The sequence below is a fragment of the Mustela nivalis genome, assembly GCF_964662115.1.
Source record: "Mustela nivalis genome assembly, chromosome: 13".
Classification (NCBI taxonomy): domain Eukaryota; kingdom Metazoa; phylum Chordata; class Mammalia; order Carnivora; family Mustelidae; genus Mustela; species Mustela nivalis.
Window position 1 is genome coordinate 74,284,052 of NC_139032.1, and position 17,670 is coordinate 74,301,721.

The window sequence follows — 17,670 nt, forward strand, 5'->3', positions numbered from 1 at the left end:
TCCAGGACCCTCCTCCCGCTGGCCCCGTTCTGAGGGGCCTGAGCTGGGGTGTTCCTGCATTCCTCAGACTCCGCCCCCTTGTGATGTCTCTTTCCAAGTCGCTGCTCAATGCGTTCTCAGGGTTGGTTCCCTCTCCCCTGTGTCTTTTTATCACTACTTTCAGCCTCACTTCCCCTGTTTTATTTTTTTTAAAATATTTAATTTATTTATTTGACAGAGATCACAAGCAGGCAGAGAGGCAGGCAGAGAGAGAGAGAGAGAGAGAGAGAGAGGAGGAAGCAGGCTCCCCGCTGAGCAGAGAGCCCGATGTGGGGCTCGATCCCAGGACCCTGAGATCATGACGTGAGCTGAAGGCAGAGGCTTTAACCCACTGAGCCACCCAGGCACCCACTTCCCCTGTTTTAAAATTCCCTCTGCTGTCAAAGCAATATTCCCTTCCTCCTGGGGTGGGGGTGGGGGTCACAAGCAGAGACCTGAACCTGCAAGACCAGCAGGGGTCCCCGGACTAGTGCCCTCTCTTACCCAAGCGGCCCCCCCCCCCCCCCCCCCCCCCCGTCACCAACAGCTTCTGTGCCCTGGTGGGGGTGGGGGGAGGGCGGGTAGGGAGAACAGTGGCCTCCCCAGAGAGTTGGAGAGGAAAGGAATTTTCTAACCAGGAGTTAAAGGGGAAAAGGGATCATGAGTCACCCCTGGTTTTCCAGAGGATGTGGGTTTTTAGCTGAGCAAATGGGAATTCCACATATTGATAATCATTTCAGCGACGTTTCAGGTTTATTCAGTGCCTTCTGTCTAGTCAGCTGAAGTAATTTGCATGCAGACTGAAGCCCACTGCACTCCCCACCCCCAGGTCCCTGCAGGCAGGAGGAAGGGTGTGTGGAGATAGACTAACATTTATGGAGCGTCTCTCTGTTTTGTGTGTGCTTGATGTGCTTTAGGCTGGGGAAGCCTTGAGGTACTGGAGGGAGGTGGCCGCAGCCCAGTCACCCAGATAGGGAGGCTGGGGCCTGGGGTCACCAGCTAGGACTTGCAACCCAGGTCTGTGTGGCTTGGATCCCAATAAGCAGCTGGCGGCCCCCCTGCAGCCTCTGAGGGGAGACCGCCTCAGGATAGCCCCCTCTGAGTAACTGAAACCCTTTGGCTGGCCCTCAAGAAAAAGCGTGCCCGGTTCCAGGATCTTCCCCACCAAGATTTCTGTCTTTTTAAATTTTGAGTGATAGAAAGGGAACTTTGGGTCCTCCTTGGGTCTAATGAGACCCAAAGAATATGTGGTCAGACCAAAACCCAGCATGTGGGGTATAGTGGACAGCCCCCCCCCCATTCTGTCATTAAACGATCATCTGGCTTCGTCTCTTTGTGACAGAACTGACACTTACCAACCCCTTGTGTGCCAGAACTTACGCTAAGTACTTAATGATCCCGGCAAGCCTCTGAGTGTAGGAAGTGGGATTACCATGGTACACTGAAGGGAACTGAGGCACAGAGTGGCTGAAACACCTGCTCAAGGTCACACAGTGCAAAGCTAGACCTGGGTCTGTGTCTGTGGGTCACAGATTTCCCCACCGCATCCTGCACTCAGCTCGTCAGAATGGAGTGAGCTGATGCGTGAGAGTGTGGACCACGCCAGGGGCTGTTCTGTGTGAGGTGACGCTTACAAAGACCACACAGGAGCCAGGACCGGCCGCAGCCCCCACCCCCTTGTCCCCAAACCACCGATCCCTATCAGAGTTTCTGGAAAGAGGCCTTGTTGCCTTCAAAGGCAGTTCTAGGAACACAGAGGTGAGATTTCTCCCCAGATGTTCGTAAATGAGAACAGAATTAGCTTTCTTTCTCACCCGGTGGTTAAGCCGCTCTCCGCCACATAGACACGCACAGAAATGGTCGCCAGTGTAGCCAGGACTGTGCGACCTGACCGCAGGGGGCCGACCCGGCCTGTGCGGTCAGGGAAGGGATGCTGACGCTTCGGCGGAAGGATGAGTGTGCGTGAACAACGAGAGCGCCGCGGAACATTCTGGGTCTGGGAACGCGTGGCCAGGGATGCCCCAGCTGCAGCGGAACAGCAGGGCAGGAAGGGAGGACTTACATGAGCGATGGTGGGAGGCCCTGCCAGACAGACAGCCCTGGGTTCTGGGCCTGCCTATGTCCCCTGTGGCTGGCTTAGTCTTGGGTGACTACTGCGCCTCTGTTTAAGCCTTGGATTTCTCCTCTGTAAGACGGGCCTCATGGGGTTACTGTGAACAGCTGGCAAGGGCCCGAGCAGCACGTTCCAGCCAGGGCCCAGCCTAAGCGCCCGCGCACGGCAGTTGACGGGACCTCGATGTCTCGAGCGTGGAGCCTGGCACACAGTAGGAGTTTGGAAACAGCTGTGGACATGGTTGTATTTTGGTGAGAGTCAGCAGGACGAAGGTCAAGATGTTTAGAATGGTATCTGGGAGCTTAGGCAGAAGTGGGAACAGGATCCAAATTCAGGGCATTACTCATTGTTCTTTCTTGTGAGGACATGACATGCTGTGTGTTGCTCAGCTGGGCTGCCCACAAGGGTGTCTAGTGCAGAGCCGGTGCTCTGCAGGCTCTACTGGGGGGAAGAGTGGCCTGGAATTTTCTCTGTTCCTCCCCTGAGGGCTTTCAGAGCCCAGCACTGGGGCCCTGCCAAGATGGGAAAGGCCTGCCCTAAGCAAGCCACCACGTTCTCCTCATGTGCCCTGCAGCCAGAGTCCCTTTTCCACAGATTCCTGGTCCTTAGGGGTTGGACACCGATGCAAGTTCCTGCCTCCCACCGCACACATACACCTTTTTTGGAAGGGCTGGCAGGGGCGACGGGTGTGGTGTTGTTGTGGCTCCCCAGGCCCCCAGGTGTCCGTCAGGCCCGTATTGAATTCAGTCCCCACACAAGGCACCTTCAGGTCTGCAGCAGAAAGAAGGAGCCTGTGTTCCTGGAGTTGCTGGCTCGTCCCCTGCCCACAGCTCAGGCCCCAGCTGGAGCCAACTGTGCTAGGAGAGCCTCCTCTGTTTATTTGTGGATTACGGGGAACTCTGGGCAGGCCACCCCTGGCTCCCTTCAACCAGGAAAAGAGGGAGAGAAGCAGCAGCCAGCATGGCCCAGGGAGGTGCACTGCTCTGAAGGGCTGGCTTTTCCTCAGACCCCAGCCTCTCCCGGCCAGTGATCCTGGCCTTACCTTCCTCTCCCAAGATGACTTCAGAATTGCCTGGAAGCTCTGGAGACGGACTGCCTGGTGTGAATCCCAGCTCCATCCAGTCCTAAGCTTAGGGAGCCTCAGTGTGCCCATCTGTAAAATGGAGATGGTGGGAGGGTGACACTCCAAGGGCTGTTGTGAGGAGTCCTGGAGTGGAGGCAGGTAAGGAGCCGAGCCCCGTGCCTGGCAGACACTGCTGTTTGTGTCAGTCTTGGCGCCTGCTGAGACCTTACTTCCTTCAGGAAAAGATTACTTGATGAAGCTGAAAGCACCATTTCTTGGCAGAGGAATAGCTAGAAGGTCTGGTTTGACCTAATCAGGTGGGGATCCTGAGGTCCAGAGAGGGCAAGGGTTTTGCTCAGGGTCATACAGCCCATCCCTGGCAGGGCAGTGGCCGGATGGTGGTCGGCCTCTGCAGCAGCTGATCTGAGCTGGTGCAGGGGCTGGATGGGGGCGGGGCGACAGTGCCCCAGCAGACCTCACCACCGTCTGTGAACTCGGCACTTTCCCTCTGTCTCTCTCCGTGGGCCCATCGGCCCTCCTGCGGACGTCGGGCAGGAATGTGATGGAGACATCTCTGGGCAGTTCCCACAGGAAGCCTGGGGCAGCTGGCCTCCCCTGGGGGCTTCTGAGCACTGGCCAGGGACCCCCATGGACCCTGACTCAGGGATGTGGGAAACTGAGACCCAGAGAGGTCAAGCGCATTGTGGGAGCACACATAGCAGCCAGACACTTTGATGAGTCACAGCAGATGGAAAGAGGGGAGAAGGGTGCATTTTCGGGGGCTCCCTATCTCTGGGCATGGGCTTACCCAGATGGCTGCAGCCGGAGCAGTAGCTGGAGGGACAGGCAGGAGCCAAGGACCCATGAGGGGAGGAGGGTGCTTGTGCACAGAGGATCCAGCCACCCCTTCATTTTCAGCCAGGCTTCTCACCTCAGTACCGTGGGCATTTTGAGCCAGATCGTTCCGTGTCGTGGGGCCTTCACCCACGAGATGCCAGGAGAGCCCCTTCAGCTGGGACAACCCAGTTGCCTCCAGACCATGCCCAGCACTTAGTACGCTTAAGTCAGTTCTTCCTGAAACAGCTCTAGAAGTACATAGTCCTGACCCCCATTTTAGGTGGGGAAACTGAGGCGCGGGGAGGTTAGCCACCCCAGATGACACGACGAGCGAGCGGCGGAGAGACTAGAGCAGGTGGTCTGACGGAGACAGTGGTGTTGTGTCCTTAGCAGCCCAGGCCAGGCGACGCTGAGGATCATCCCGCCCAGGCCAGATTCCTGGGAGCCACCTCTCATGATGCCTTCTTCTCTTTCTCTTGCCAGGGCGACGTGGGAGCACTGGGTCCGATTGGTTATCCAGGACCCAAGGGCGTGAAGGTAAATGAGCCATCCCTGAATCCAGGTCTCGTCCCAGCCCAGTGCCCCCCAACTCCCTTGGCCCATGGCAGCCCAGAGGGAAGTGGGCCTGGGCTCAGTGTTGGGGGAGGGGTGGGCGGCGATTCAGAGGGGTGGCCTGAGAGCCAATCGTCATCTGTATGTCACCATGGCTGACATGTTTCTTAGACAGCAGTCCTTGAGCTGGGCCGGGGTCTCATGAGGTTCTGGATGCCCGGGCACTGAAAGGCCAGCAGGGAGCCAGGCCACTGAAAGGGGCATAGAAACGATGGCGGCAAGCCAGTACACTCGGTCCATCCCTGGGTGGGATGGGCGTGCAGGAAAAAGCTGGGCCCAAACTGCTAGGACCTCGTTCTGAAGGTGATCCCGTGTGGCCCGCATGCAGGGGACAATGCTCGTGGAGCCCATCTGTCCCCACGAGCAGCCTTCTCCCCTGGGTTTGTTCAGAGTGCTGTGGCTGAGGAGTCAGCTGTCCCTTCTCGTGCTCCTTCAGTCCACGTCATGGCCCTCTGGGCTGGGGGTCATTGCCCACTTTCAGAGAAGAGAAAACAGAGCTCTGGGTGGGGCGACAAGCATCGGGTGGGCACAGCAGGCCAGTGGGGGTCGGGCAGGGCACTTGACTTCCCTGCTTTTGAGCTCCCCCGCCCAGCAGGATCTGGCCTTTGTCTTGCAGGGACTGATGGGGAACATGGGGGAGCCCGGACTGAAAGGTGATAAGGTGATCTGAATACTCCCTCGTTGCACTGTGTTTTATCTGCATGCGACCCTCCCCTCCCCCCAGTGCCACTGCTGCTTTCTCGCCAGGTCCATTCCCCCACACTCCTCCTGTCTCTCCTTTGCCCCCCCCCCCCCGATATCTGTGTTCCCCGGCTGCTTCCTTGTAACTCAGGTGGAGCTCAGGCAGGCGGTGTGGGGTGTGCAGACCCTGGAAGATAGAGCCTGGGGGGGCTGTTGAGGCATAGGTCGGGGGTAAGATGATGCAGTCTTAGAGCCCAAGGTTGAGGCCAGCCAAGCATCTGGACTCGGAGGCCAAAGCCAGAATGGGGTTGGAGTGGAAGAAGGGGAGATTGTTATTGAGATGACAGGCCCTGTGGTGGGCAGGTGTGGTGCGGGGGCCAGAGACCTCTTCCAGCCCTAGGAGATGAATCCACATAAACCGCCCCAGTTAGAACTGGGAACCCAACCCCGGAGAGCACGTGGTCTGAGTATACAACAGCAAAGCTGGCACAGGCCCCTGAGCCCCTGACCCGCTTTCCGCCCAGTTGCCATGGGGAGGCCCGCCATGCCACGTGTCCTCCACACAGTCCTGTGCTGAGCTCTCCCGATGCCAGACCACAGTTGGACGGGGGTCGGCGGGAACCCGGGGCCGAGAGCGGGGCAGCGCCTGGCCCCGTCGTGCGGTATCCGAGGGACCAAGCCGTGAAGGGCCGGGGGCGGTGCTCCTCGTGCTCTGCCCTGTAGCCCTCTCCCTGCCCTCCCCTCTCAGCTGCTCGGTCAGCGTGGCACCCCCAGAGGGGGTGTGGGAGGGCTTTCGGACAGCATCCAAGTTTCCCCGAGTCTGAGCAGCTGAGTGCCGCTCCCACGGGCAGGGTCCTTGTGCAACTGTCTTCAGAGAACTCGGGTCCCCGTAAACCCGAGAAACGGGAGCAGGTGCCAGGGCCGGGCACCGTGTGAGTGCTCTGTGGGGATTAACCCTCCCAGCCTCTGAGCCTCTGTGGGCTGGGAAGCTGTGAGGCCAGGCACGTGCTCCGGAGACCTCAACCGTGCCTCCATTTCAAGGAGGGGGACAGCCCCAAGAGTCCGAAGAGATATATCAAAGGCCCTTGGACTCTTAAAAAAGGGGAGATGGAGCTGCCATGGTCACACCCAGATGGTCCTACCCACCTCCCCGCTAGGTAGTCAGGGGCATGGTGCTTTCTCCATGTGTTTCCACCTCTTCTACCTCCTCACTGTCTCCCGCCACCCTCCCCACCTCCTGCCGGCTGCAGCCCCCCCCACCGACACTGGGGCTCGTGTGCTGCGCCCCTGGCCTTGTCCCGCTGGCTCCTGAGCCCCCCTCTTCTGTGGTCTTCCCCTTGAGACGGAGGAGCTTTCTCTCCAAGCCTCAGCTCTCCCCCACAGCTACCTGTTTGCTCTGGGGTTCGAGACATCAGCCCTCTGGAAATGTTGAAGTCATGGACCAAGGGAGAAAGGAAGTGGGGGCGTGGGGGGTGGTGTAGGCTTTGAGCTTTTTATAGGCCCCTCTGCAGAGCTGGCCTCCCGCTCACTGGCCCTGCAGGAACATGGAAATAAACGTGTTACATGGAACTCGGCTGGCTTGCTGACTGCTGGTGCCTGGCTCGTTTTGAGATGTGAAAGCTTTCTGGAAAAAAAAAAAAAAGAAGCAAAGGAAATTGTTTTCCTGCCCGTAGTTTTCAAGAAAATCAAATAAGTCTTTAGGGCTGGAAAAAAGAAGGAAAGAAAAAGGACTTTCTTTTCTGCCCCTTGGGCTGGGGAGGGGTCTTAACATTACTGAGAGTACACCCATCCCCCCGGGCCCTCCCCTGGGATGCCACAGCCATCCCTTCTTGATCCCCCATCGTCCTGCCTAGAATCCTGGATTTTCCATGACCCGGCTTGGCCACGGTCCCGCTTACAACCACTTGGCTCCTTCTTCTTGCATGGAGGCGCGTTCTGGAACCGAGACTCCTGCTCCAGCCTAAATCCATTGTCCTGATTTCTTTGGTGTCTTTTTAAACTTTTTTTTTTTCTTTTTAATCCCCTCTGCTCCTCCTTTGGACCTTCAACACACACACACACACGCACACACACACACACACACACACACACACACACACGTGTGCGCACACTGGGGAAAAAAAAAAAAAAGAACCCAAAGACTTTCTTGGCTTCTAAACCTCTGGGATATTGTACAGGGTTTTCCAGATTGGAAAAACCAAAGTAAGTTTTGGTTTTGTTTTTTTTTTTAAAGCTATTTATTTATTTATCTATTTTAATTTTGGCTTTTGTTTTATCAAGGAAGTTTTCGGTTTTTTTGTTTTTGTTTTTGTTTTCTTGGCTGGCTCATGGCCCGATCTGCACGATGTGGGTCCTCTGAGAGTCTGCATTCTTCCTGGGTTTCCTCCCCATCCTTCCGACTGCTCCCGGGACTGTGGATGTTTTTGGAGCTCTGGGGCCGGGGTGCTTTTGGGAGCATCCAGCATGGCAAGTTGGAGATGATGAGGGCGGCATGCTGTGACTCTGGCTGTAAGAGGAACCATCCTTCAGGGTGGTTCTCCCACAGCTTGTGTACCAGGATGTGGCACCAGGAGAGACCCCTGATGGCCAGAATCTCTGTCGCCTTAGGAAAGAAACAGTCAGAATTAACTCGAGACCCGTTTACTCACTGTTTGCACCTAGTTTTAGCCGGCCAGGCTAGCTGGTTTCTCACGCTGTAGCTGATTACCGGCAGCTGATTAGAAGCGGCCCTCCACGGATGGTTGACACAGAGACTCCCACAGGAGGAAGTGACCGCTCCGTGCCCAGTGGTGAAAAAGGCTAAGCAACAGATCCAAAGGCTCAGAATCCTCCATGATGGGGGTGGGGGCACTACCCAGGCTGCACCTGCCCCTTGTGACCTGAAGCTCACGAGGAAGGTGTTGAAGGATCAAGAAACAGTTCCTTGGATCTGCAAGTGACAGTTGTCCAGGAAAGGCCAGGCACTTGGGCCTCTGTTAGTGGTGTTTTCAGCTACCTGAGCAACCCCAGTCAGGTGTGCGGTGAGGTCGGCTCCGTGCCCCCCTGAGCCTGCCTTCTCCAGCCAAGCATCCCCACGGGCCTGCCCTCTCACAAGGATGCTGCTGGTCAGACCCGCTCTGGGAACAGCCTCAGCCAAGCAGTGTCCTGCCGGTGGGTCTGGAAGTGAAAGGGCTTCTGGAACCCACCGTGGTCTCCATTGTAACATTCTCTGCTGGTGTGCATTTAGGGTGAACAAGGGGTTCCGGGTGTGTCGGGAGAGACCGGATTCCAAGGAGACAAGGTAATTGCAGCGGATTTTCTCCCAACCCTGCTTTTCTCTGATCCCGGCTTCCTTCTCAGGGTCTCTGATGGGCCAAGAACCCCCTAAAAGATGGCTTCCTTTCACATAACCCTATCTTCTCCAGCCGCAGTCTCCCGTCACCATCTCTTCCCTGGCCTTGACAGCCTCCTGACTCATGGTCAGGTTCCCCATCCCTTCTCTCCCAGTCTGTCTTCCTCACTGACGCGAAGCTCTGCTCTGTGCTCACAGACCACGTGTGGCTCCCTACTGCCAAATCCTGGTTCCTCAGCCCTGCACGTAGGACCCCAGCGAGTGAGCCCCTTGGACCTGTTCCTGCCCCTCATCCTTATAGCCTCGTGCTCCCCCAAAGGGCCCCCCTCTGCCCCCACACACTGCTGCCTTGTCTGGCACACTGTCCACTCAGCCTCTGCACGGCCCCATTCTTCGAAACCCTGCTCGGATGCCGTTTCCTCCGCCTGCATGGACGGTGGCCACGTCCCTCTCCACGTGCCTTGAGCGGCCCACCCGTCCATCATCTGAGGCAGCACCTGGTTGATGGGGACTTGTGCTCAGCCCCATGCCAGTCAGCTAACTCCCCAAGGGTATTGCCCCAGACAGCCCTGGCAGAGCTCGGCTCGGAGTCCTACACAGAACAGTGAGCATTTAGGACATGTTTGAGTAAGTGAGTGAGTAACCGGCCTTCCTGACTGATGGGTGAACCGAGGCAGCTTGCCGAGGCCGGCTCCTCTTTGCCTGTGTCCGGCACCATGTGGCCACATCTGGACCTCACCCAGCCAGTCAACAAGGCCCAGATGTTGGCCCGCTCTCCCTCTTCCTCCTCCCTCCCTCCTGGCTGGCCTGTCCTGACCCAGCCTCGGTGTCTCTGGACTGCGAGCCATGTGGGCCCCGGCTGCTCCCCACCGCTGGGCCCCCATCTCCAGAGTTCCTCAGGCATAAATCGCACGGTGTCAGGCGAACGTGATAACCATTACACTACGGAAACCATAAATCACACTGTGGAGCTTCCTTGGAGCCCCCCCGGGGTCCCAGGTTCCAGGACGACTTGGCAAGGATAGGGCCTGCTGTATCACCTTTGCACCCCTGATGCCCAACCCACAGAGGTGCCCTGCTGGAGATTGGAGGCAGGGAAAGTGAGGGGGAAGCTCATCTCCCCCCAAAAGGGTGTGTTCTCCAGGCCCCAGGTGGGCAAGGACGACTGAGCAGCTGTTCCCCTGGCCATTTCCACTCCTTACTCACCCCAGCCTGCGCTTGGTCTTTTCCAGGGGAGCCAGGGATTGCCGGGGTTCCCAGGAGCACGGGGGAAGCCGGGGCCTCTGGTGAGTACCTTTGGCTCTGACTCCCCCAAACCTTGCGCTCTGCAGTCATGAATGTGACCAGGGACACGGTCACGTCCTAGGCTGCATTTCTTCCTGCAGCCACCTCGGGAGCCAGACAGAGCAGGACAGGAATGAGATTCACCCATTTTACAGAGGAGGACACTGAGGCCCAGAGGGGCAGGAGCTCACCCAGCATCAGAGACAGGCCTCGGTCACTGTCAGCGTTCTGGGGAGAATCAGAATCTGGGGCTCCCAACGCCCTGAAAACAGCAGTAGCATAGATAACATGTATTTCTGGAATGCGGCTGTGTGTCAGCTCCCTGCCGTACCAAATACTTCTTTGAAGGCTGCCAACCACCCCGAGGGCTAGAGTAGTATTTTCTCTCGCATCTTACAGATGGAGAAACTGAGCTTCTACCAGATGAAGCGTCTCGCCCGAGCATCCCATGGCTGAAAGTGTAGGAGGTTTTGAACAGTAGCTCCTAGTTATCTAGGGAGACCTCATTCATATGCCCCTGAGGTTTTTAGCCCCCCACAGCCAAGGGCTAATACAAAGGTTGGGGGAAAGTGGACCCTCCCTTATCCGTGCCTCATCTGCCATCTTTCTCTTCCCCAGGGCAAAGTTGGAGACAAGGGATCCTTTGGGTTTCCTGGGCCTCCTGGACCCGAGGTACGTGAGGCCATATTTCTGTGTCCGGCTACCATCAGGGCTGGGCGTTGTCCTTGGGAAACCGAGATCCAGAGGTTGGGAGGAGGGGGTACTTACCTGAAGCCACGCAGCAGATGAGAGATGGGGCCAAGAATAGAAATTCCAAGATCAGGGATCTTTCCTTTTCTGCCTCTTTGCCCCTGGTGACTTTCAGTGGCAGCGGGACAGAAGCTGGCCTCGGAGACCCTCCCTAACTTTGTGGTCACCTTTGTAGCTTCCAGAAAAAACATCAGGAAAGCCCTCTGAACTCGGGCCTGCACCCTTAAGAGGAGCTCCTGTTTCTCCAGCCTGAGCCCTGGCACTTTTCCAAACACCCACACTCCCCCTGGAAAAAGTTCAGGGCTCAGAGTTCCGAGGAATGGGGAGCAAGAGGCAGACATGAAAATTCCAGTGTTTGAATGGAGAATGAGAAGTCATGAAGGATGATTTAGCAATTAGTAGAGCTTGACTGAGAACTTCTGATGCACAGGAGAGTTAGCACTGGTCTGCTGTCTGTTGGCTAATGTGCAGACTTCACATAGACACGACGGTGTGAGGCAGCTGGTTGAGCTCTTCCTCCCTGCCCCTCCAATGGGGACCATCTCTGGAATATGGGGCAGTCCTGCCAGGGTTGCCAATTGCCCAGGATCCTCAGTACGCAGGCTTTCTGGGGGTCAAGGCTAACCCCAGCCAGCCCCCATTGTGTACACACACCTCCCCATCTTCCACAAGATCTCAGAGACAAAAGTCTTACTCTGCTGGGTTCTTCAGACCTTTCCAAAGATCACTCCTGGTATCACCCAGATAGACGAGGGATAGTTTCCTGCAAGCTCCAAGTTCTGACTTCACGCTGTGTTGACTTTGGCCGTGACATCGTCCTATCTTTAGACGAATGCAGTTGGCCTCTCTTCCACGGCCTCCTTTCCTTCCCCTGGCCGCTGTGGAAAAAGAGTTTTCTAACAGCCCGGGTTTCCCAGCAGTCTGGCTCCTGAGGGGGGGACGCGTGCTGCCTCACGTTTATCAGGTACCACCTCATTCAGCAGGCTGTGTCATGCGTTGGGGACAAGAATACGTTGACATGCAGCTACAATTATGTGAGGGAGGTGGTACCGCACTGTGTGACAGATAAGGAAACTGAGTCACAGTGCCGTGAAGTGACTTTCTCAGGGTCACTGCTGCTGGTAGCAGATAAGCTCTGCTTTGGTTCTCTCCTGGGTCCCTGGACAGATCCGGGGTCTGCATCTCCCACCTTTGGGTTCTGTTTGGATTGGCTAACTCCGTGTCCAGAAGACGGTCTTGCTCTGCTGAAGACAGAAGCTGAAGAGCACATCAGCGCCTTCCTGGGTCTCTGCTCCTTCTGAGACCATGCCGGCCCTGGGATGGGGGTGGGTGGGGTGGGTGGCAGTGTGGCTCCTGTTCTGCATCCTTTTGGATGCTGAGTGCCTTTGGATGTGGATTTTTGCTGAGTGCTCACCAGGTGCCGGGAGCTAAACTAAGCCCTTTGCTTGCATTCTTCCCTTTAAGCCTGAGAACAGCCCTGTAAGGTGATGTGGTCACCATTTTGCAGATGAGCAAAGCAAGGCCCAGAGATGCTCAGGAACCTGCCCAGGGTCACACAGTGATTTGATGGCAGAACAGGACTTTGAGGCTCTTGATTTGAAGAAAAAAAGATGTGGTAGCTTTGGCTTTCTCTATTAGCTCAAAATTCAGACGCATTCTTGCCATTGCTAGTAAGAAGGGTGAGGATATTTGAGCTGGAATTTAATGGGAGTCACCAAAAAGGAAGGGGAAGAGTTGCTTATGGAGGCGATGTGGGAGGAGGGATTTTGGTCTCAGGGATTCATGTAAGATTTTGGTTTAAGGGAGTAGTGAGGCTGCCCAAACCATGACTGCAGCATTGGGATGAATTACCAGAGGTATTATATCTACAACAAGGAAGGGGATGTTTCTGTGCTGTCCTCTGCTGGTCTGTTCATACCCAGAGACACACCGGCATCCTAGTGACTGCCAATAGTGGAAGCTGACCGATTGGAGGTGGCAGGACTGAGGGACCCTGGGCCCCAGAGTGGAAAACATTGAAGGGACAGCAAAGGGCAGGCCTCTAGGAGGGGAAAACTGGTCTCCAAATTGTGCAGAGACCACTGTGGAAAGAATGACTCCCACCCCCCATGCTTTGTGCAGTCCTATGGGGCAGCACAAGGTTGTCAAGGGGAAAGGGAGGGGGCTCTGCTCCATGTCAGGAAGAAACCTCCAGTGCATGGCCAGCCATCGGGGACAGGCTTGGTCTGGGAGCAGTGAGCCCTCCTTGGTGGTATGGGGCAGAGTTTACACACCTGGCCGGGATGCAGGGGGTGTTTCAGCTTTGGAGAGGAGGAGCCGAGCTTAGTTAGACCAGGGTTTCCCAAGCCCTTTGAAGTTGTAGCAAACCCAGAACAGCATCGTGTCTGTAGGCGCACTGCAATCAAAGGCGACTATTTTTTGGAGCAGAGGAGGGCTGGCTTTGGGTCTTTAGCAGCAGCAGACCCAGGACATGGGGAATTCTGGGTCACACAATCTTTTCTTTTCTTTTTTTTTTTTTTTTGAAGATTTTATTTATTTATTTGTTTGACAGACAGAGATTACGAGTAGGCAGAGAGGCAGGCAGAGAAGGAGAAGGAAGCAGGGTCCCCGCTGAGCAAAGAGCCCGATGCGGGGCTCGATCCCCGGACCCTGGGATCATGATCTGAGCCAAAGGCAGAGGCTTTAACCCACTGAGCCACCCAGCACCCCTGGGTCACACAATCTTGTGTGTACTGTGCTCTTGTTCCAATGTTAAGTATTTTCTTTTTTTCAGTTTTTTTAAAAAAAGATTTTATTTATTTATTTGACAGACAGAGATCACAAGTAGACAGAGAGGCAGGCAGAGAGAGAGAGGAAGGGAAGCAGGAAGCTTAACGTGGGGCTCGATCCCAGGACCCTGGGATCATGACCTGAGCCAAAGGCTTTAACCCACTGAGCTGCCCAAGTGCCCCCCCAATATTAAGTATTTTCTTGCATTATCTCATTTAATGTTCTCAGCAACTCTCGGAGATGCACAGGCTCTTACCCAAGTCCCTGTTCTAGAACAGAGAACTGCAGGGTTGGGGGGGTTAATGCACCTGCCCGGGGTCCTATCCCATGCAGGAAGGGACAGAGACCTGGACTGGTCTCCCTCCAAGACCGATGCTCTTAGCACTTCCCTTCACCTGTGGGTGACCCCTGTTCTCTGCTTCCCCTTCAGGGATTCCCCGGAGACATTGGCCCCCCTGGGGACAATGGCCCAGAAGGCACGAAGGTGAGTCCCTGCTCTGTGGAAACCACGGGCCTCTGGGGCTGGCTGCCTGGCTTGGAATTGTTGGAGGTCTTGCCAGCCTCTGATGGTTGTGGAGGTGCCGCCTCTGAGACCTCTTTCTGTTCCTTTCTCACCAGGGTAAGCCTGGAGCTCGAGGCGTGCCAGGACCCCGTGGGCAGCTGGGGCCCGAGGTGAGACCATCTGGCCCTGTGTCCCCTGCCTGTCCCCTGCAGCCCCGCCGGTTCCATCGGGGGTCCTGGAGGCTCCCGCTGGGGGTCAGGGCTCTTCAGACCGGACACCACCCCCGGGCTGCCTCCGGCTCGCCCTTCCGCTCATCCTTTTTTCGGCTCTACCCTGTGACCTTGCCAAGGTCTTTCTCTGGTCTGGCCTGGCTGGCAGGTGACTGTCTGCTGCCACTGCATCCCCATCGCCTGGGGCTTTTCTCTCTGGAGGCCACTGCTGCTGCTCCTGTCTGTAACACGGCTTCCTGGGGTGTGGGTATGGGAGAGTAGATGGCGAAGCCCTGAGACTCGGGATGAGGACACGTGTTGGGTTGCATGGATAGTGGCAGGCAGGGTCGGGATTCAAATCCAGGTCTGCTTGAGCCCGACGCCCACGACAAAGACCCTGTGCCATTAAGTCTGTGCCCCTGGGAGCTGCCCTGAGGGGCATCCCAGAGAAGGACCTGACTGGCAGAGCTAGTAAGTGGCAGAGTGGACATTGGCTCATTTCTTCATTCACACTGAACGGGATTGAGAAGTTCTCCGTGGGCGGGCCTGTTGGGCACCCCATGGGCTGGCCCTGGGTTTTGCCTATGCCTGAGGTCCCCCACCACCCTTCTAGGCTCAGACTCCAAGGCCCCCGTGACACACAGACAGCCCCGGCTGAGAGCCCAGGAGGCCCGGGCTCACCACAACCACAGGCAGGCATCCAGCGGACACAGATCCCTTTGCCGGCTGGTCCTGGGTCTGGCGGGGTCCCAGCGCTGGCTCTGCGAGCGGCCACGTGGGGCTGCTTTCCTGGAAGCTGGGATGGGGGGTGGCCCCCGAGGGGGGCCTCTGGCTTAGGCCAGGAGTGCCAGAGGGGCCGGTTAGGAGGCTGTCCTGGCCTGTGGGAGAGCCCAGAGTGGGCAGGGAGGGAGGGACGGCGCCAGCCACGCGCCTCTGTCTACACCCACGCTACCACCAAGAGCCTGCCACTTGCTCACGTCCCCGTGGATTCATACTCCACCCCTGCATTCGTTCCCTTCTCCATCTCCCCCCTCTCTCATGCCCCTTGGCCCTGTCTGCAGTCCCCACACACCCTTCCTCAGTGATATTCGTGGCCGAGGAGGGGATGGGGCCTCACCACTGTCCTCTCGGAACTCTGCGTAGGCTAAAGTGGTTATACTTGAGGACGGTCCTTTCCGTTGGCACCATTTTACAGATGGGGAAACTGAGGCATGAGGAGTTTAAGGTCTGTCACTGAATCAGTGGTGGAGCTTAGAATAGAGTTCGTATCTTTGAGCTGCCGTCGAGGCTCTGTACCCACAGCATATGATAGGGTTTGACCTCCTGCCCAGCCCTGCCATGAACCCCGTGCCTGTCACATTCAGATGGCACTGGGAGCCCCCTTCACGTGGAAGGCCCTGTATGGCCTGGGTGGAGGCCTGGGGTGGGGGGACCAGGCGTACCATTTCTCTTGGTCCAGGAGGGCTCTTGTCTGTCCACCGCTTTCTCTCCTTACAGGTCAAGTTCTCCGAGACCCTCACTGGATTAATTTCTTTTTTCCTCTCTTGTGTCTCCCACCTCTAGGGAGATGAGGGACCCCTGGGGCCTCCTGGGGCCCCCGGCTTGGAGGTGAGTGTCACTGGCCCCGGGGAGATGGGGTTTGTCGTTCCTGAGCCCACTGTGTACAGCTAGGCAGCACATGGGGGGGGCGCTCTGCCGAGAAGTCATCAGCAAGAGCTTTGGGCCAGCCAGAGAAGGGACTAGAACAGACACAAAGGACAAGAGACAAAGAGGCGGGAAACCGACTGGCTGTGTCAGCCCTGCGGCCGTGTGCTGGGCTTCGCACCAGCTTCCCTGCATTTGACTCTCCATGAGAACGCCATCGCTAGTCTTATTTTCACCCATGGCCATCAGGCTCAAGGAGCAAGGGGTTTAGCCCAGGATCTCAAGCCCAGAACTTCACCTGGCATCTTCCCCACTGCTCTGCTCCAAGTGGCCTTCTACGAGGCCCATGCCAGGGAGGGCGTAAACCAGAAGTGTGTGAATGTTTTGGTCTTGAGGCCTGTTTACCTTCCTAAAAAAAAGAAATGATGGTAGACCCAAACTTCTTTTCTTTGTGTGGGTTCCCTCTTGTGTGGATATTAGCGATTAAGACTGAAAACTTTTAAATACATTTATTAATTCATTTGAGATAATAATAAGCCCATTTCATGGCCACAAAATAATAGTTTTACAACAAAACAACACAAAACAACCAACCGGCTATATTCTCCCAAAGCAAAATAATCTAATGAAAAGAGTGGCATTGTTTTACCGTTTTTGCAAATCTCTTTAATGTCTGGTTTAATAGAAGTCAGCTGGATTCTCCCATCTGCTTCTGCTTTCAATCTGTTGACGATACCACATGTCATGTAGCCTCTGGAAAACTCCGCGTACACTCACGAGAATGAGACAGACCCAGCAAACAATGTCTTAGCCTTATTGTGAACCTGGTTTTGATGTCATGCCTCTCCTGGGAGGGCTCCAGGGATCACAGGGGTCCCCAGGCCACACTGGCATAAACTCTCCATTCCCCCTGGGACCCTGTATCTTCTGTCCAGTTCCTTCCTCTTCCTCATTCCTTGAAAGCAGGTTTCAACATCCCCATTTACAAAACAGGACTGGCCTGGGAGGGGAGACTTCCCTGAGGTCGCACAGCTGCCAGACCCCACCCCCTCCCCCCACCCCTGCATCTCCGGACCAGCTGGCAGCCTGGGGCCCCCGGGGTCTCTGCATCCTTGCCCCCTCTGGGGCATTGCAGCGCTCCCCTGGACCAAGGCTGGGACCCCAGTGATGCTGCACCTCCATCCTCCACCTTAACCCCCCCCCCCCCAACACTCACCTCTCTCTGTTGCAGGGCCAACCTGGCAGAAAGGGGTTTCCTGGCCGGCCCGGCCCAGATGGCATGAAGGTGAGGGGGCCTGGAAGTGACTGGGCTTTGAGGGCGGGCATGTGTGGAACAACTGGGGAAGATAAGAAGAGGGGAACCAGCAAATGAGGGCTCTAGTTGGAATCCCCATCCCAGGGACGGTTGTGGAAAGGCGGTCAGCGGTCCCCATTTGTCACAACATATTGGTAACAGAGAGGACAAAATGAACAAGAACCTCAAAATCCAATAGCAGGGTAGAGTTCAAGTAACGGGACGCAACGCAGCCACCAAAGACGGCAAAGCGGACGAGTTCGTGAGATGGGAAAATGCCCGTGTGTGTGGGAGCGGCGCTGTGGCAGTAGTCGGAAGCAGGTTCCGGAAGGAGCCTGTTGTGGGGGCCCGTTGCACGGTGGTCCTGCGTGCTCAGAGCAGAGGCTCAGTGAGGACGGGGTCTCTCTCTGGGCGGTGGGAGCGGAGGACATGACCGTTCTCTCTTGTGTGCAGTCAATAACGTGTTACTTTTGGTAACAGTTGTTTTTTTTTTTTAAACGTATCAAAAAAGACCTGGCCTGGGTGCGAGAGTGATGGTCCTCGGCACACGGGCAGCCTTGCTT

The 17,670-nt window shown here is 56.3% G+C and overlaps 1 protein-coding gene across 5 annotated transcripts in view; it reads left to right on the forward strand.

The window, feature by feature from the left end:
- Positions 1-17,670, forward strand: part of COL27A1 (collagen type XXVII alpha 1 chain) — a 135,045-nt gene that overhangs the window by 63,080 nt on the left and 54,295 nt on the right. For all 5 annotated transcript variants that reach the window (XM_082697050.1, XM_082697049.1, XM_082697051.1 and 2 more), the window contains 9 exons: positions 4,515-4,568; positions 5,260-5,304; positions 8,551-8,604; positions 9,888-9,941; positions 10,558-10,611; positions 13,889-13,942; positions 14,077-14,130; positions 15,733-15,777; positions 17,045-17,098. In XM_082697050.1, the coding sequence (XP_082553176.1) occupies positions 4,515-4,568; positions 5,260-5,304; positions 8,551-8,604; positions 9,888-9,941; positions 10,558-10,611; positions 13,889-13,942; positions 14,077-14,130; positions 15,733-15,777; positions 17,045-17,098 (468 nt within the window). The remainder of the gene's footprint in view (positions 1-4,514; positions 4,569-5,259; positions 5,305-8,550; positions 8,605-9,887; positions 9,942-10,557; positions 10,612-13,888; positions 13,943-14,076; positions 14,131-15,732; positions 15,778-17,044; positions 17,099-17,670) is intronic.